The sequence below is a fragment of the Lampris incognitus genome, chromosome 18, assembly GCF_029633865.1.
Source record: "Lampris incognitus isolate fLamInc1 chromosome 18, fLamInc1.hap2, whole genome shotgun sequence".
NCBI classification, from domain to species: domain Eukaryota; kingdom Metazoa; phylum Chordata; class Actinopteri; order Lampriformes; family Lampridae; genus Lampris; species Lampris incognitus.
This window is the reverse complement of record NC_079228.1, coordinates 28258730-28276071: the sequence shown is the minus strand read 5'-3', so window position 1 is coordinate 28276071 and position 17342 is coordinate 28258730. Positions and strand designations below refer to the sequence as shown.

Below are 17342 nucleotides of genomic sequence, written 5' to 3'. Positions count from 1 at the left end.
TGGGCCACAGACTTTGCCCTTCCACTCGTCTCGGAAAGACGCCAAGTCTGGGGGGGGTTTGGAGGGGGGTGCAGCGGGAGACAGAGAGAAGAAAGAGAGACAAAGAGAGAGTGAGAGATAAGGCACGCTGAAAAAAAAAAAACTCGAGAGCAGAGTAAACCAAAACATATGGATTAACTCTGTTGCTTCTCCCTACGCGCCCCTATTCTGATACAGGAGCTCCTCGCTTCCTCTCCCCTGTAAATCCTTGTCTGTCTGGCCTCTTCTGTCTGTCTACAGCGCCGACGGCAGGAACAGGTCTGGATGCACGTCCGCAGTGTTGTGGTGGAGAGGGAGAGTAATTTAGTGCTGCCTCACCTGCTTAAGGGTAGGAAGAGAGAGAGAGAGAGAGAGAGAGAGAGAGAGAGAGAGAGAGAGAGGAGGCGGTGTTTCCGAAGAGAGAGGTGTGTGCCCAAAAGCCTTCAGGACATGGTGTTTAAACCGTGTCTGGAAATAATGTCTGCTGTTCTGTACAGAGGTTCTGGTTGTTAGGACTGGAATGCGCCGCAAGGGAACGCTTGACTTGCTTGCATGAATATGACTTAAAGGGCATGAAAACACCTTGAAATCACTATGACAGAGGAAGGTAATTGCAGGTGCACTAAACATTATCCAGTCCGCCATATAGGAGCAACATCGGCACTACAAATTCTGCATGTTGAGTCCGCACGCCAAAGGACACTGGCACCAGAACATCCTCATGTAATGGGAAACAAACCAACAAACCAAACTAACTGCAGAACCAGTGTGTCTTGGGACCACGCTCTTTGCAAAACAGGAAATGAACTATTTTCTTTGTAGAGGTGTTCCCATAGGGCACACATATTCTCTTACCCCCTGCCATTCGGTGAAGGAATAGCGAGAGGGGAATGTGGGTCGCCCGGCCATGTGTTTTTTTTTCCCTCTGAGGACTCTTCAACGGCTTTACCGCAGAGACACATTTGAAGGGGCCACTGTTGGGTCCAGGGGCACCGGGGGGTATCAAAACAGGAAATGGCCAGAGCAGAACTGGTCCGGCCCGAAACCAGCGTTCAATCACAACTCTTGACACAATGGAGACAGGACGGGTCACAGCAACAAACTGGACCGCAGAGACACTGGGGGAAGTGAAAACAAATGACTCTGTGTTGACATGAAATACTGCTGTGCGGTTTGCCTTCGGATAATCGCCCATTTCTATTATTTGCACATATCCTGGCCTTGTTTTTGCTACGGAATGACAAACAGGAACAACGGTACATTAGTTAAGTGAAGGCTGATCCTTGAGACCTAAAGGAAGATGGATTGTGTGTGTGTGCATGTGACACCTTCAGGTTTGGTTCCCACAGTGATTAATGAGGTGGGGGCGACACACACATAAGTCCTGTCACACGAAACTCACTCCCGGTGAGTGAGCTCGCATGAGGGGTGAGGCTGGTCACTGAGCTACTAAATAGTAACACGGTCCATGCATTCTTATTTCCAAGAGGTCAGACAAGCAGGAGAAGCAATTCTTCCTCTCCTGCGTTTCGTTTCGTGCCCAGGATCAAGGGGGAATTTCATTTATCTGCCCTCTTTATTGATTTTCCAGGTAACTAATGACCCAGCCTTTGCTTTAATTACTAAGAAAAACATGTTTACCACTATCATTAACTAAAGGTCATGAGTGATATATACCTTCTGCACACCAGCCTCACCGCATGGACTGGTCAGACGGATAGCAATAGAAATATAATGTTGACAGCATGCTTTTGCAACATATGTGGCTGGTGATGATACAAATAAACAGAGAAGAAGGATGTAATGATGCAGGTGGTGGCACTGGGATTACGGGCGTTCATTTTACAACTGGAAGGCCTGGGTCCAAGCCTCCACGACAGCAAACGTCCGACCTGTTAAAGTGTCCATGAGCAGGAAACGAATCCCCTACCAGCTACGTCGACCTCACTTTGGGGGCTGGTAAGTGAAAAGACAAATTTAAGGAGATGCCATGAAGTATTAACTGAATATCTCAATCATTATTTTAATCTCGAGAGTAGCTTCACCCGCCTTCCATCTAATTTACTTAGTAAATTATGTTTCTGATCACAGTATCAAAGCTCACTAATGCTTTGCATAATCCCCTTGGAGTGCAGCGCTTTCTAGCTTCAAATAGTGGTGGATCTGGAGGTGGCATTCAGTGGTGTGCATGTTTATCACATACATAGTGTTTACAACACAGCCCAGCTGAGAAATAGCCTTTAATCTAAGTATGATAGCTAAGATTCAATTTGCGGTGGGGCTTGGCAGATCTGAGAACGCCTGTAAGGGGTGAAGGTCTCTCCTCAATAAAGAAAAAGAGTCTCTGGAGACTTCGGTATACTTTTGATTGGGCAGATAACATACGTATCTTTGTCTTAGACTCTTAAAAAACCTTGGTGAAGGGAGAACATTTTTGTTTTTTTGTTGGATTTCCCCCCCTCTTTCTCCCCAATTGTACCCGGACAATTACCCCACTCTTCCGAGCCGTCCCGATTGCTGCTCCATCCCCTCTGCTGATCCGGGGAGGGCTGCAGATACACCTGGAGTCACCAGCTGCTTCTTTTCACCTGACAGTGAGGAGTTTCGCCAGGGGCACGTAGCGCGTGGGAGGATCATGTTATTCCCCCAGTTTCCCCCTCCCCCCTGAACAGGCGCCCCGACTGACCAGAGGAGGCGCTAGTGCAGCGACCAGGACACATACCCACATCCGGCTTCCCACCCGCAGACACGGCCAATTGTGTCTGTGGGGACGCCCGTCCAAGCCAGAGGTAACACGGGGATTCAAACCGTTGATCCCAATGTTGGTAGGCAACGGAACAGACCGCTATGCTACCCGGACACCCAAAAGGAAGAACATTTTTGTACCATAGTTTTCAGGGAGGTGGTGTACAAGAATTAACACCCCGATGATGACACCTTACCTCCGATAGCACTGCACCTGGAGGTGATCTCCCAAAGTACCAGGGCCATCGAATAAACATCAGTCTGTTTAAAAGACTCAATATTCTCCAGGTTGATTCGAGACTCCAAGACTTCTGGGGCCATGTATCTGGCTGTCCCCACCTGAGAAAACAGATAGGGAGAGAAATACATTTATGCTTCACCTCGATCGCTGGACACCCAAACATAACATAACATCTCTCTCATCAATAAGCCAAGCTGAATTTCCATGAAGGAACTGCCCACGAGACGTAGAATAGCTACATCGGATGTGGGTTAAATTCGTAAATGTTGTGTAATGATATGTTCAGGGCTGGATGAGAGACATGATGAAGTCAGGGATAAAAGGGACAGTAGGACGGACCAACAAGAAGAAGTGTGGATAGCATAAATTGTGTTGTCAGGTTGAGGAGTCCTAACACCCTTGTAGAACTGAGTGTTTATGGTAAAACACTTATATTATGGTACAGTATACCTAATGAGTCCAAATGACTATGGTCTATTACATCTACTCCATGTCTCCACTAAGGAACCAACCAGTCTGTTTGTCTGATGACTACAATAAAACGACAACTGGGGACCACTTAAAGCACAATACCTGTTAGCATAATCTATGGGAGGGGGGGTAAAAATGATTCAGTGCAAAGTTGCCCTACTAAACTGGGACAATTTTAGTATCGCAGCATTTGGCCGAATGATTTCTCCATCTCTGAATGTCTGAATTTGACTTGTTTAAATGTTTACTCAGGGAAGAAAACCCATGTTTTAAGCTTTTTGTAAAACACAGGGCTTCATATATGTGCATTTTGTTGCACTTTTTCTTTGGATTACTGCAGTTTTCACTTCTTACTGTAGATAAGAGGAAAAGCAGCCTAGAGAATAATATCAAATTACATATTTATGACATCGTGATATTTGAAAAATCATAATATGCATGGAATCGGCATTGAAATATTGGTGTAATATTGAATCGGGAGGTACCTGCTGATTCCCAACCCTAGTATAATACGTATAAACTAAGGGAAAGTGTCTCTGAGTGATGGCTGTCATAAAAAAGCAAAAGTGGTAAAAATACATGCAAAAGTCATCTGCCTTTAAATCATCCATGGTCACATTAAGCCTTAACATCGTAAGTTTCCTAAAGAGGTTCCTAGAAACTCTGGGAAGTTTTACTTGTTCCAGAAATTTTCAAGAGACAATGTGTCGTGCATGTCTGGCAGAGTAAGGGAGGTTACTCCCAGAAAGCAACACTTAAAAATAATAAATCCTTGAAACAAGTTAAAATCCATTGGAAACAAGAGAAATCATCCCAATTTGTTGGCAAATTTATTTAACTTGTGGATATGGAAGGACTTGTATCCACAAGTATCTTCTGCAGTGAAGAATTCCCTTTATTTATTTATTTATTTTTGATACCCCCCTTTTCTCCCCAGTTGTACTTGGCCAATTACCCCACTCTTCCAAGCCGTCCTGGTCACTGCTCCACCCCCTCTGCCGATCCGGGGAGGGCTGCAGGCTACCACATGCCTCCTCTGATACGTGTGGAGTTGCCAGCCCTTTCTTTTCACCTGACAGTGAGGAGTTTCACCAGGGGGGACATAGTGCGTGGGAGGATCGCACTATTCCCCCGGTTCCCCCCCCCCCCCAAACAGGCGCCCCTACTGACCAGAGGAGGTGCTAGTGCAGTGACCGGGACACATACCCACTTCTGGTTTCCCACCCGCAGACACGGCCAATCACGTCTATAGGGACGCCCGCCCAAGCAGGAGGCAATACGGGGATTCGAACCGGAGGGCCCCGTGTTGGTAGGCAACATAATAGACCGCGGCGCCACCCGAACGCCCCCAGAGCATTTTCTTTCTTGTGCTGTCTGTTGTTTCAGCATTTGAATATTTTAAAGAAAATCCCAAAGGAGGTTGGACATCATTTAAAATAATGCAGAGCAAGGTGCTGGCCTTTATCTATGACACTGATGCTGAAAAAGGGTAAATGTATTTAAATCTCTGGAGACAGATGGTGAGGTCATCAAAAGGCCAAGTGAAACATGCAATTCAGGTATGAGCTTTCCAGGATTATAAAACGGTTTTACCTGCCCGCTGTTGGCCAGCTCATCCACAGACAGGGAGTTGTCCAAGCGGAGTCCCAGCCCAAAGTCACAAAGGCAACACGTCAGGTCGCTCTTCACCAAGATGTTGGAGCTCTTAATGTCCCGGTGCACAATAGGCACCTTGTAACGTCCACAAGGGGTATGATCGCTGTGGAGATGGGCCACACCGCGGGCAAGAGATCCCCCCAGGAGCCACAGCTCCTGCCAGCTTATGACATGGCGTGTTAGGTACTCCTGGAGGTTCCCGCGAGGCTGGTAGGCCGTGATCAGCCAGTACTGCTTCTGTACCTTTCTCTCCTCCGCCGTCAAGAAGTGAAGCACGTTCTCATGTCTCAGGTCTGCGTCTGAGAAGATGTCCTTCTCGTTCTTCCAGGAGGCGTACTCCTCATCTGGGAAAATCTTCACAGCGACTGTCTCGAAGGCCTGCTCTCCAGCCGAGGAGCCTTGCTTCAGCTTGGCCTTGTACACTTCTGCAAACCGTCCTTTCCCAACCTGGGCGTCAAGTTCGATGGGCAGCAGCTCGGTGTTGTGATTGAGGTTGTTGGCATGAGTGGAGCTGCTGTCTGAGCCGCCGTCGTCCATGATGATAGCATGAGCATCGCTGAAGTCCAGCGGAGGGCCCATTCTGCGCTTGGAGCCCACATGGCGCTGGTGGTAGACCCGGTAGAAGTAAAAGGAAGTGATGACCAGGACTGCTAGAACCAGCAGAGGAACCAGGCTCACGAGGATGACGGGCATCACCTGGGAGTTCAGCGAGGCTGAGGGATGGAGAGGAAAGGCTTAAGATGATGAGGATGACGATGAATGTGATGAAGAGAGAAATGAGAGGAGGAGAAGGAGGCATATGAAAAAGAATGGAGAAAGTTGTAATGTTGCTGGTAATCTAGTATATCTTCACTGCACACCAATAGTGTGTTACATTATAAAGGCATCGAAATATACTGTGGTTTTTCCAAACTGTGTTGCATGGAAAAGGATATTTCAACACATGTTAAAAGCATTCTCGAAAGACAGTTAGCTGGTATTTTCCAGTTGTATTTTGCAAAGGAACAGGCCATGAACATGTAATGGTCCTGCTTTGGTAAAAGAAAAGAAAACTCCTGTCCCATCTTAGCAGACTTTAGCAGCAGCTCCATGACAGTAAATGTAATGTTCTCTGCACAAGACAGGAACTTGACTTTTCCCCGTGGAACGTCTATAAGCATAAGGAATCTAAAGTTAGCGTCTGGCATGTGAACACAGTCTGCTGCAAACCATGACCCAGTCAACCACATATTGTGTCTCATTATAGCTTATGTCTGATTCTTATATTTCAAATGGCTGTCTGTCTGCAAGCTTTGGAAACTAGTAAAATTTTGTGCCTGTGTTGTGTTCATGGTTCTATTTCTGAGTCCACCATAAAAAAAAAAAAAAAAATAGAAGACTCGACCCATAAAAAATATCTCCAGACAATACATGTCACATGAGAGATCCTAAATTGGCTTGATACTACATAAATCAATAACACATGGTCTTGTCTAGTCACATGAGAGCCATGCAGGGTCTCTACTCTCCCTCCCCCCCTTTTCTCCCCAGTTGAATCCGGCCAATTACCCCACTCTTCCGAGCTGTCCCGGTCACTGCCCCACCCCCTCTGCTGACCCAGGGAGGGCTGCAGACTACCACATGCCTCCTTCGATACATGTGGAGTCGCCAGCCGCTTCTTTTCACCTGATAGTGAGGAGTTTCGCCAGGGGGACGTAGCCTGTGGGAGGATCATGCTACTCCCCCCAATCCCCCCGAACAGGAGCCCCGATCAGGACACATACCCACATCTGGCTTCCCACCTGCAGACATGGCCAATTGTGCCTGTAGGGACACCCGACCAAACCGGAGGTAACACGGGGATTTGAATCAGCGATTCCCATGTTGGTAGGCAATGGAATAGACTGCTACGCTACCTGGACGCCCAGGCTCTTGTCTAAACATTTTTCGTGTGTGCATTTAAAAAGTCCATACTATTACAACTGTCAAATTTATTAGACTGGATCTGATTTGAAGATTTTTGTTAGTGCTCAATGTAATGTTTTCACAGTGGCTGTGCACTATGACTAAACTAGGCCATGTTGCTCTATGGCTGACGGGTATCCTTGAAAGTAACAAAAATCCCACTATGTGAAATGGCAGAGGGGGTTTTAATATGTGCTAACACCCAGAACATATAATACGAGTAATAATATAATTAACAAATATAACAAACAAATAATCATGAATAAATAATAAAATAATAATAAATAAATAAAATGAATAGAATAAATAATAAATAAATATAATAAACAATATTATTGTTTATCATGTTAATGGCATTGCATCGGGATGAAATTTGGATATTGTCATATATTGATGAACAATTTTGTTGTCTAAATTAATAATAACAGGAATTGATTACCTTGAATCGCTTACAAAATTAGGTCTGAATATTTGAGGGCATATCATTTGTGGAGTTTTTGTACATTGCATGACCTAACGGCTCAAGGTGATGAACCTCCGATGGATTCTTAGATATGGTATTTTTCACCCATGCAAAAATTATGCTAATAATGATAATAATAATTACATTTATATAGCACTTTTCTAGACACCCAAAACGCTTATTATATTGTGATATGTGACAGTATTGTGTCAAATTCCCTTGGTCATTGTGATAATAATATTTCCCCTATAGCCCAGCGCCAAATGCAAGTGTAAATAACCGAACGAACAAAGCTCTGAGGAGTAAGTCTGAAAGCTGAGGCACGGAGACAGTAGAAATAAGGGAAGAGGAGGCAGGGCGGAGGGGAGGGCACCCAAACAGTAACCCGTCAAACCCTCTGGTTCTCTCTCTTTTTCTTTTTTTTTTCAGACAGGAAACCACATGTCTGAAATCCTCGACGTGGCCCCAGACAGTTTGTTTTCGTTTTCAGAGTGTGAGAGGTGATTCCTCACAACAAACCTGTCACTGTGCCTCCCTCCCTCCCTCTTTCTCAGACCTGTGGCCCCTGTCTTTTATATACACAATGGCGCGTTCAAAGCTTTGAAGGCGGCCACCAAGGAAAGCCGGGGCTGCAAAAAAGAAAAGAAAAGGTGACTATGACCCCAGATGCTGATTCGGAGTCAGTTTCCCTCTTTTCCCCACAACGCTGGTTTTAGAGGCCAGAGCTGCAGGTGAGGAGGTGAGGAGGCAATAACGCTTGACAGTGGAGCAAGAGTGCAAAATGTCCCCTGCATGGCAAGGGTCCCATTTAAGAGAGTCTATTGGTGTTGATGCCCTACTGCCGGGGGCTCCTTTATTACAGCGATGTCACATATTACAAGCCGAGGGGTTAAGGCGGAGCGCAGAGATCCTCAACGGTGAGGGAATGTGTTTCCATGACGTCGTCTGCTCTGTGCAGATGCTTTCAATTTGGCGCTCAGTGGAGAGCCAAGTCTCGGAAATGTACCTCAGTGTTATTATTGCCTGGATGCTGTAGTCAAAATACATCGGATTCCAGGGCCAATATTGTAACTCTACAAGTCAAGATGCCTCTAAAAAGCCCAAAAAAGCCTGTCTGTAATCAAGTATCTGGGTAGCGTGTACGGTGTACACATGTTAGTGTTCATGCGTGACACCTTACATGACAAGCTGATCGTAATTACATAACAACACAAGGCTGTGACGTGACCATGTTATGTTGTGCAGATGGTTTTGTTGTCAAAGTCCTGCTTTTTGTACACCCTTGCTGCAGCGCAGCTGCACTGTTGCTCTCCTGTCGAAGGGAAACCGTGAGGAAAACCCTGCAGTTATAATGCAAGACGGATGCAGCATATGGGGATTACTTTGACTTTGCCAATTACTTTATGTCTGGGGGAGACTTCGAGGCATACAACCTGCACAAACACATCTCTTGTGGTGGGTGAATGTAGTTCAGTGAGCTGTATTTTTATCAGTGGTACTGTGTGGAGTGGTTCCTTGTTACATCAAGGTGCCAGTTTCTTGGTAATCCAATTTAAACACTCCAGTTGCAAAAGTCCACCTAAGTCAAGTGTGCGTGTAGGGTTAATTATGGGAATTGTCGAATGAACATGGTGCTGATAACTTTAAATCCACATAAAATATAAAACCATTTCTGCCAAGTCACTGGCAAAGTCTCACGGCACTTAAATAAACAAATCAGCACAGAGGCCAAAATCTAATTGTGTGCATTATTTAAATTGAAACAAGCCCCAATTCCATGACTAGCATAATACTAGGATCCATTGTAAAATTATGTTGAAATGTGGATGAACTTACAGGTAAAGTTACAAGTCAAGTCCATTTGTGTAGCCCTAATTCACAAAGTGGTCCCGAAGGGCTTTAAAATCAGTACAATATACAACAATATCCGACAGTTAGCTGGTTCTGTCAACTGGATACCCATATTATGAGCTGTGGCTCATAGCCCAGCCATTAACCCCTGTTCCTGTCACAGTCTAACAGAGACAGTCTTATTTACTGATGTTCTGGTTACAAGACTATCTCCTTCTGCCTGGTTACAAAATTCCACATTATCCTCCATCTTCGCATCTTCTTCACCCAAGTTAGGCCAGCTTCTCTGCTCCTCAGGCTGCTTACTCATCTCCCAGTGTGGGAAGATGGCGGCACGAATTCAAGTTTGCGGCGGCTTCACCCAGTACCATCCATGCAGTGTCTTTGTCCACATCTGCGTCTAAGTTTTGTCTTCGTTTGATGGTGGGGAGAGCTGGCGCCGGATCAGCTGGGGGAGCTTGGTCTGCGCGTCTTGTGAGCCCGGGGACCACGGCCCTGCCAGAACTGCGCCTGAGGAGGTAACACCGAGGGCTGTCTGACAGGACGTGGAAGCGGGGCAGGCTAAGCTAACTGCTAGCCCATACAGACCGAGGGCGGTCTGGCTGTGGCCTTGCCTGGCATTGACTGTAGTGTTTTTGGTGTCATTGTGTGGAGGTGTGTCGAGGGTGTCTGGCTAGGAGAGCTAGCGTTGGATCGGCTGAGGGAGCCTGGTCTGCTGCATCCGGTGGGGCAAAGGATCACAGCCCTACCTGGAGCTGCGCCCAAAGAGGAAACACCGATGGCGGTCTGACAGGGCGTGGAAGTGGGGCAGGCTAAGCTAACTGATAGCCCATGCAGACTGGCAGTTCCGACAGTCATCCTGGCTGGCATTCATTCTGGTGGACAGTGATTTTTTTGCTTGGTTTGGATAAATGTGTTAGTTTGGATGTATGTGTTAGTTTTTATATGTGTGTTCTTGTAATTCTTGTTGTTTTTGGAAACGTGTTTTTGTCTTTGTGTTGCACTGCTGTGGGCTGGGAAAAATTATATTTCATTTAATTTCATGTACGCAACATGAAATGAAATGACAAATAAAGTGTTCCTGATTCCTGATCTTGGAGACCAAAATTGATGACCATAGACTCCGGTCCTGGCGTCACTTGTTTCTTCCATGGCCCTAGTCATGACAGTCAACATCCATCAGTTCTTGTCTTTTGACCTGTGGACCTGTCCCTGTTGCAGAACTGCTAAAACAGCTGGCAGCTAAAATGAGCTCGGTGCATGCCCTGGCACCCCAATGTAATGTGCTTACACACAGAAAAGCGCATGCTACATGAATCTAAGAAAACCCCGAAACACTCCAATATCATCGGGCCTATTTACACTCGTGAAAATCCTGTTGCTTTAATCTCCAGCATGGGTCAAAATAAAGGTGCAGCATGTGAAATATGGTAATGCAATAGCATCTTCACTTACACGAGGTAAAGAAGACGTGCTCGTTACACTCATCCTCGGAGCAGGAGCAGATATAGAACTGGGAGCCCATGCCCTTCCTCTCTTTCATCTCGCACTTGGTGTTGTTGTAATCATCCAGAACCAGGCCGTGTAATTTTTGGGCTGGGTTATAGCACATGGTATCGATGGTGACATTGTCATCTTTCTTCCGCCTGGACACAGACAATGGAGAGCATTCATTTAAAACCAGTTTATTCTGACGTGTGTTACACTGTCTATTCAACGGGGCCCTTCTGTTAGATGATGAAGTCCCTTTTTCAGAGATCTGTGTTATCATTGTAGGAAAAAAGTGCATGACGGCAGCGCTACACTAGTATGTGTAATACGTTTCTTTTCAGCTGAACAGTGATAAAGCGGTGATTGGACATGGGATATTTTTCTCCTTCAGCAACACATGCTCTCGGCAACATGGAAATTATTACAACATAGGGGTCATATTTACAAAGAGACGGATTTTGCAGTATTACACCATATGTACAACGAGGAATGTCCGGGGGCTATAGATATAGTATATGCATAACCAAAAAGAGGCTATTTTGCTCCCCTGCTGGGCAGAGCTGGCCAGGAAAGATATTTTAAAGAGGTGTTGCTGTCCACATGCCATTAGTTTACTGCTGACATCAGCTCATACCTTGCCCATAACATTGCCAAATGCAATGAGAAGCAATCGCACTGCCTTGAGCTTTAAACACCGTCTGCTTCATGCTACGTCTCACCGCTTGAGGTTAATTTAATGGTGATGGCTGGTTAGGTGTCTTGTTATACTTCAGTCCAAAGGCAGTTGTTTTTAAATGAATAGTAATAATCACATTTAGTGTGTTAAAGGTAAATGCTTATTTCAAAGAAATGTAAAGCATTTAAGTACACAGATCAGCCAAAACATTAAAACCACTGACAGGTAAGTGAATAACAGAAGAGCGACTGTAGCTCAAATTGTTGAAAAAGTTAATGCTGGCTATGATAGACAGGTGTCACAACACACAGTGCATCCCAGCTTGCTGTGTTTGGGGCTGCGTAGCTGCAAACCAGTCAGAGTGTTTATGATGACCCCTGTCCACTGCCGAAAGCACCTACAAAGGGCACGTGAGTGTCAGAACTGGACCATGGAGCAATAGAAGAAGGTAGTCTGGTCTGATGAATCATGTTTTTTTTTCTTTTACATCACGTGGGCAGCCGGGTGCATCTGTGTCATTTACCTGGGGAAGAGATGGCACCATGATGCATTATGGGAAGAAGGCAAGCCGGCAGAGGCAGTGTGATGCTCTGGGCAATGTTCTACTGGGGAACCCTTGCGTCCTGGCATTCATGTGGATGTTACTTTGACATGTGCCACCTACCTAAACATCATAGCAGACCAGCTACACCCCTTCATGGCAACAGTATTCCCTGATGGCAGTGGCCTCTTTCAGCAGGATAATGCGCCCTGCCACACTGCAAAAATTGTTCAGGAATGGTTTGAAGAATGTGGCAAAGTATTCAAGGTGTTGCCCTGGCCTCCAAATACCCCTGATCTCAATCCGATCGAGCATCTGTGGGATGTTCTGGAAAAACAAGTTCGATCCATGGAGGCTCCACCTCGCAACTCACAGGGCTTAAAGGATCTGCTGCTAACGTCTTGGTGCCAGACACCAGAGGACACCTTCAGAGGTCCTGTGGAGTCCATGCCTCGACAGGTCAGAGCTGTTTTGGTGGCATGAGGGAGACCTACACAATATTAGGCAGGTGGTTTTAACATTTGGCTGATCGGTGTATGTTTCTATCCTACTATAAGAGTATGCAATATCCCTATTCTTATATGTGTGTTGCTATGGTACTCTCTCTGCAAAACCTGCATTTTATTCCCATTGTTCCTCCTAAATTCCTCATGGCAAGCCCATATGATGTCCATATAAACTGCCTTGTCCTGTTTTGCTTTTTACAACTGAAATCAGAACCTCCATGTAATGGTGTCCATTTTGCATCCCCTCCTGAACCTATGGGAAGGCAAACTAGTGTTTGTGAAACCCAGCCTCTGCTCACGGCGACTTACCAGATGCTGACACACACCTCATCCAGATGGGCGCAGATGGCTGTGATGTCACACTCCACTATACAGCTTCCTGTGCCGCTGCAGTTACTCGCCCGCACGTCACAAAATTTACACAACTTCCTTTGCTTCATAATGTTCAGGTTGGCCTCTGGAAGAAGAGATGGGAAGGGACAGGCAAGCATAAGAGTTGGACACATGGAAGATGCCAAGTCTGTGACTGCTGAAATCTAAAATCTGATTGGAACTCATCTTCTCACGCGCCATTGGGTATTTACAATGGAGAAAGCACTTGAAAGACATCACAACGTTATGGCTGACATGGACCCATTTTTTTTTTGCATGCCAAATGAATTCTAATAAACTAAAAGAAAACATTTCAAAGCCTTGCAAAGGAAGGAAAATATGAGTTACTGACTAATAATCAAATACAATGAGCAAGACATTAGTCTTTTTTTGATTTTTCCCTGCCAAATGTACTTGGCCAATTACCCTTTTTAACTGAGCTGTCCTGGTCGCTGCTCCACCCCTTCTGCCAATTCGGGGAGGGCTGCAGACTACCCCCTGCCTCCTCTAACACATGTGGCGTTGCCAGCCGCTTCTTTTCAGCTGAGAGTGAGGAGTTTCACCAGGGGGACATAGCGCATGGTAGGATCACGCTATTCCCCCCAGTTCCCCCTTCCCCCCGAACAGGTGCCATGACCTACCAGAGGAGGTGGTAGTGCAGCGACCAGGATACATACCCACATCCGGCTTCCCACCTGCAGACAAGGCCAATTGTGTCTGTAGGGACACCCGACCAAGCCTGAGGTAACATAGGGATTGAAACCGGTGAGCCCAGTGTTGGTAGGCAACGGAAATAGACCGCTACGCCACCCGGACACCCCCACCATTTACATCTTCTTCCGCCTGATTATACTTGCGACTAACGAAAAGGCCCGACCGTCTGAATTTCAAATGACAAAGAAGCAAGAAACCTGAGACACATAAGAGAGTAAAAGAGACATAAATGGGTTATCTGTCAGGAAAAATAAGAATTCTTCTTTGGTTAAGCAAGCTAGATGTTTAGAAAAATTGAGTCACTTGAAAGTTGTACTATGGTACAGAATAACAGCGTTTTACTGAATATTGGTACAACGCTATGGAGGGAAATACAGTGGCCCTGAGAGCTCAATATACACCAACTTAAGAAAACACATGCAAATAGACAAAACACGTGCAAATTAAGAAAACATCATCAATTTGACAACACCATGTGCAGCATTTAGAAAATGCACTGCAAATTCAGACAACACAACACAATAAAGCCACAACACATTATGGACAACATAACAATACAGTACAATACCATAGCTATAGTATTGCTGACATTTTATATTTCTTATCTCTTTCCTATCTTGTTTATTTTTGTATGCACCATTTGAGCTTGACAACTGCAATGTTGTTGTGCATGCACAATGACAATAAAGTTCTTGAATGAACACAACACATTACAGACAACACAACACATCATAATGTGTTGTGTTGTCTGTATTATGTTGTGTTGTCTGTAATGTGTTGTGTTGTCTGTATTATGGTTGAGTTGTTGTGTTGTCTGTAATATGTTGTGTTGTTGTGTTGTCTGTATTATGTTACATTGTCCGTAATTGTTGCGTTGTCCGTAAGGTGTTGCGTCTGTATTGTGTTGTGTGAATTTGCAATGTGTTTTCTAAATTCTGCACATGTCAAATTGATGTAGGTGTTTACTTAATTTCCGTGTGTTTTGTCTATCTGCATGGGTTTTCTCAAGTCGCAGTGTGTTGAGTTGTCAGGGCCACCGTAGAGAAAGCTCTTTTGCGTACAAAAAAAAAACAACACTGTGAACTGCATGGCAGGGACAACAACAAACCAAGTGGGGAATAAATATATCAAAGTGCCTCCCTCCACAGTATTTTGAGAGTACTGTCGGTGAGATTAAGCTGATATTCTGACATAGTTTGCCCCTAAAAGCCACGAGAGGATGCCGGATCTTGGAATTAAAACAGGAACAGACAATCAAAGAAAAAGAAAAAAAGATAAAAATCCAAACTATTTCTTTCTAGAGCAAGAGATGGATTTTCTCCTGTGAAGCCTAAACAATGAAAACAGTGAGCCGTGCCGTCCATTTCCTCCGGTCTTGTTCAGACTTGACTTTGCCGGCAGACGGACTGATATCAATAAATCAGACAAGATTGCGTGATGGGTGCCTGTGGGTTTTGATAATCATCTACGTACAGAGGCAACTGGCAGCCAGGCAACAACAGCAAACAAAGGGGAGCACGGACACACCTCATCGCAGAGAGGTCTCTAATTTGTCATGCCGATGAGTTGTCTCCCTGTCTGCTGAGGCGTTGAGCCAATTTTACTTTACAAAATGTCAAAAAATAATAATTGAATGATGTCATGCTTCAGCATGCACACGAGGGTTAGAGAGATAGCGCTTTGTGTGTGTGTGTGTGTGTGTGTGTGTGTGTGTGTGTGTGTGTGTGTGTGTTTGTGCACATGCATGTGTGCTTGCGTTTGTCTTTCAGAAATTTTCACCTGCTTCTGGTTGTCAGTTTGCCCTTGCACTGTGGGCCGAGATGCTGATAAACATCAGATAAGCAGCACACTTCTGTTTGGTCGAGGGAGGAGAGAGGGGGCCACACAGCTCACAGCAGACTCTCTCTCCTCTCTCTTCCACGCCAAGTCTTCTCTCTTCTCAACCCCTCTCTCTTCCCTTTCAGCTGTCTCCGCTCTGCTTCCTCCAAACATCTCTTCTCCTTCACTTTATGCATGTGCTCCTTCTCCCTCGTCTAACGCTCTCTCACCTTTTCACCCTATCTCTCTCTCTCTTTCTCTCCCTCCCTCTCCCTCTCTCTCTCTCCCCAACATTAGCTTATTAAGGTACGGAGCAGGGAAGTGGATCTGGTGGCTCTGAGAGTACGAAGCTGCCACAGTATGAGGAAGGCCGTTTTGAGTTTTGTCACCACTTTGTTGTGCCAGTAGTTGGACTGTATGAAAAACATATTTCGGTGTTTTCAGAAAATATGTGGAGTCTATCTGACAGGCAAGCCGTGGCGTTATCGCATGATGGATGAGTGCAATGGTGCACATGTTAGGGCCAAGTGATTGACTGGGATGAAAATAAAGTCTAGTTAGAGGGGAGAGTTGTGGGGGGAGAGAGAGAGAGTGTGTGTGAGAGAGAGAGAGAGAGAGAGAGAGAGAGAGAGAGAGAGAGAGAGAGAGAGAGAGAGAGAGAGAGAGAGAGAGAGAGAGAGAGGACTGAGAGAGACGAGAGAGCGGATTTTCGTTTGGTGAAGCTTGATCTTCATGCCGATCTTCACAGCATGTATCAAACAATCGAAACTAAATGTCCCAGATGCAAATCCAGCACTCTTAATCACAAAAACAGAGACCATGGGGAAAGAACGAGAATGTATATAAGGGGGGGGGGGGTAGGAAGAGATACAGAGAGTAACATTGGCATGTGCCTTGTGCAAACTGCATGGCCACATAACCACATATTTCAGCTTTGGCTGACTCCACATGCACAGGAAGTTAAACCTGTCCCTTGCATCAGTGTACTCATGACAAAAGTGAAAGTGAGTACTTTTCTGTTGGTACAGCAAAAAGAGAGAGAACAATCATCAAATTTAGTAGAGGTCAGTGAGGTTTGCTGGTGTTTAGTCAGCATGCAACAACAGAACTCTGGCGGCCATCTCAAATCACATGACCAGCACCATGAATTGTAAATTAATTTAAAGTGGCTGCAGACATTTTTGATTTAACTTATCATTGTGACTTAATATTGACTGCACAGTGTAATGGCTATAGAATAATGACACCATTGGCGTTTAGATTGGTTCCCTATAAGCCTCGCGTTCACTATGCAATTCTGTCTGCCACCGGGTACGATCTCGTGAGAAAATAAAGGCTCGATTTACGACACAACGGAAGTGCATTAACCATTGTGTAACCAAAATAGGAAGAGGATGGCGCTTTTGTTTTCCCCGGTAGCTATCCCTAGTAGTGGAAATGGTGGACGGTGGAACAACCAAAGAGACAGTGGAAACTGCCCGGCAAGAGAAAAAGAACCCAGTTGACGGAGGAGGCAAAGAGGGCAAAGAGGGAGAGTGATAGAAACAGAGGTAAAACAAGAGTGAACCTCGGACGGGTGAGAGCGCCAGTGTTGTATCGAACTCTGTTTCCCAAGCATTAGGCTGAGCTTAGGTTAAGGTTGTGGAAGGTTGACTTGAGGTTAATTAAGCGTCCTGGTGCTGTATCGAACTCTGGCTTGGGGGAAACAGATCTCGACGGGGAAACAGAGTTCGATACAACCCCTGGACTTGAGCGGGTTCTAAACCAACGTTGGCATTCTTTCTATTGGATCGGTAAGTAACACAACCTGCCTACTTATTAATACTACCGGATGT

General features: G+C 45.4%; 1 protein-coding gene across 3 annotated transcripts in view; it reads right to left on the bottom strand.

The window, feature by feature from the left end:
* Window positions 1–17342, bottom strand: part of LOC130128549 (TGF-beta receptor type-2-like) — a 41525-nt gene that overhangs the window by 12298 nt on the left and 11885 nt on the right. For 2 of the 3 annotated variants that reach the window (XM_056298175.1, XM_056298173.1), the window contains exons 2-5: window positions 12913–13060; window positions 10845–11035; window positions 5069–5865; window positions 2961–3102 (exon numbers count right to left, since the gene is read on the bottom strand). In XM_056298175.1, the coding sequence (XP_056154150.1) occupies window positions 2961–3102; window positions 5069–5865; window positions 10845–11035; window positions 12913–13043 (1261 nt within the window). In that variant the 5' untranslated portion in view covers window positions 13044–13060. The remainder of the gene's footprint in view (window positions 1–2960; window positions 3103–5068; window positions 5866–10844; window positions 11036–12912; window positions 13061–17342) is intronic. The other variant, XM_056298174.1, reaches the window with a different exon arrangement.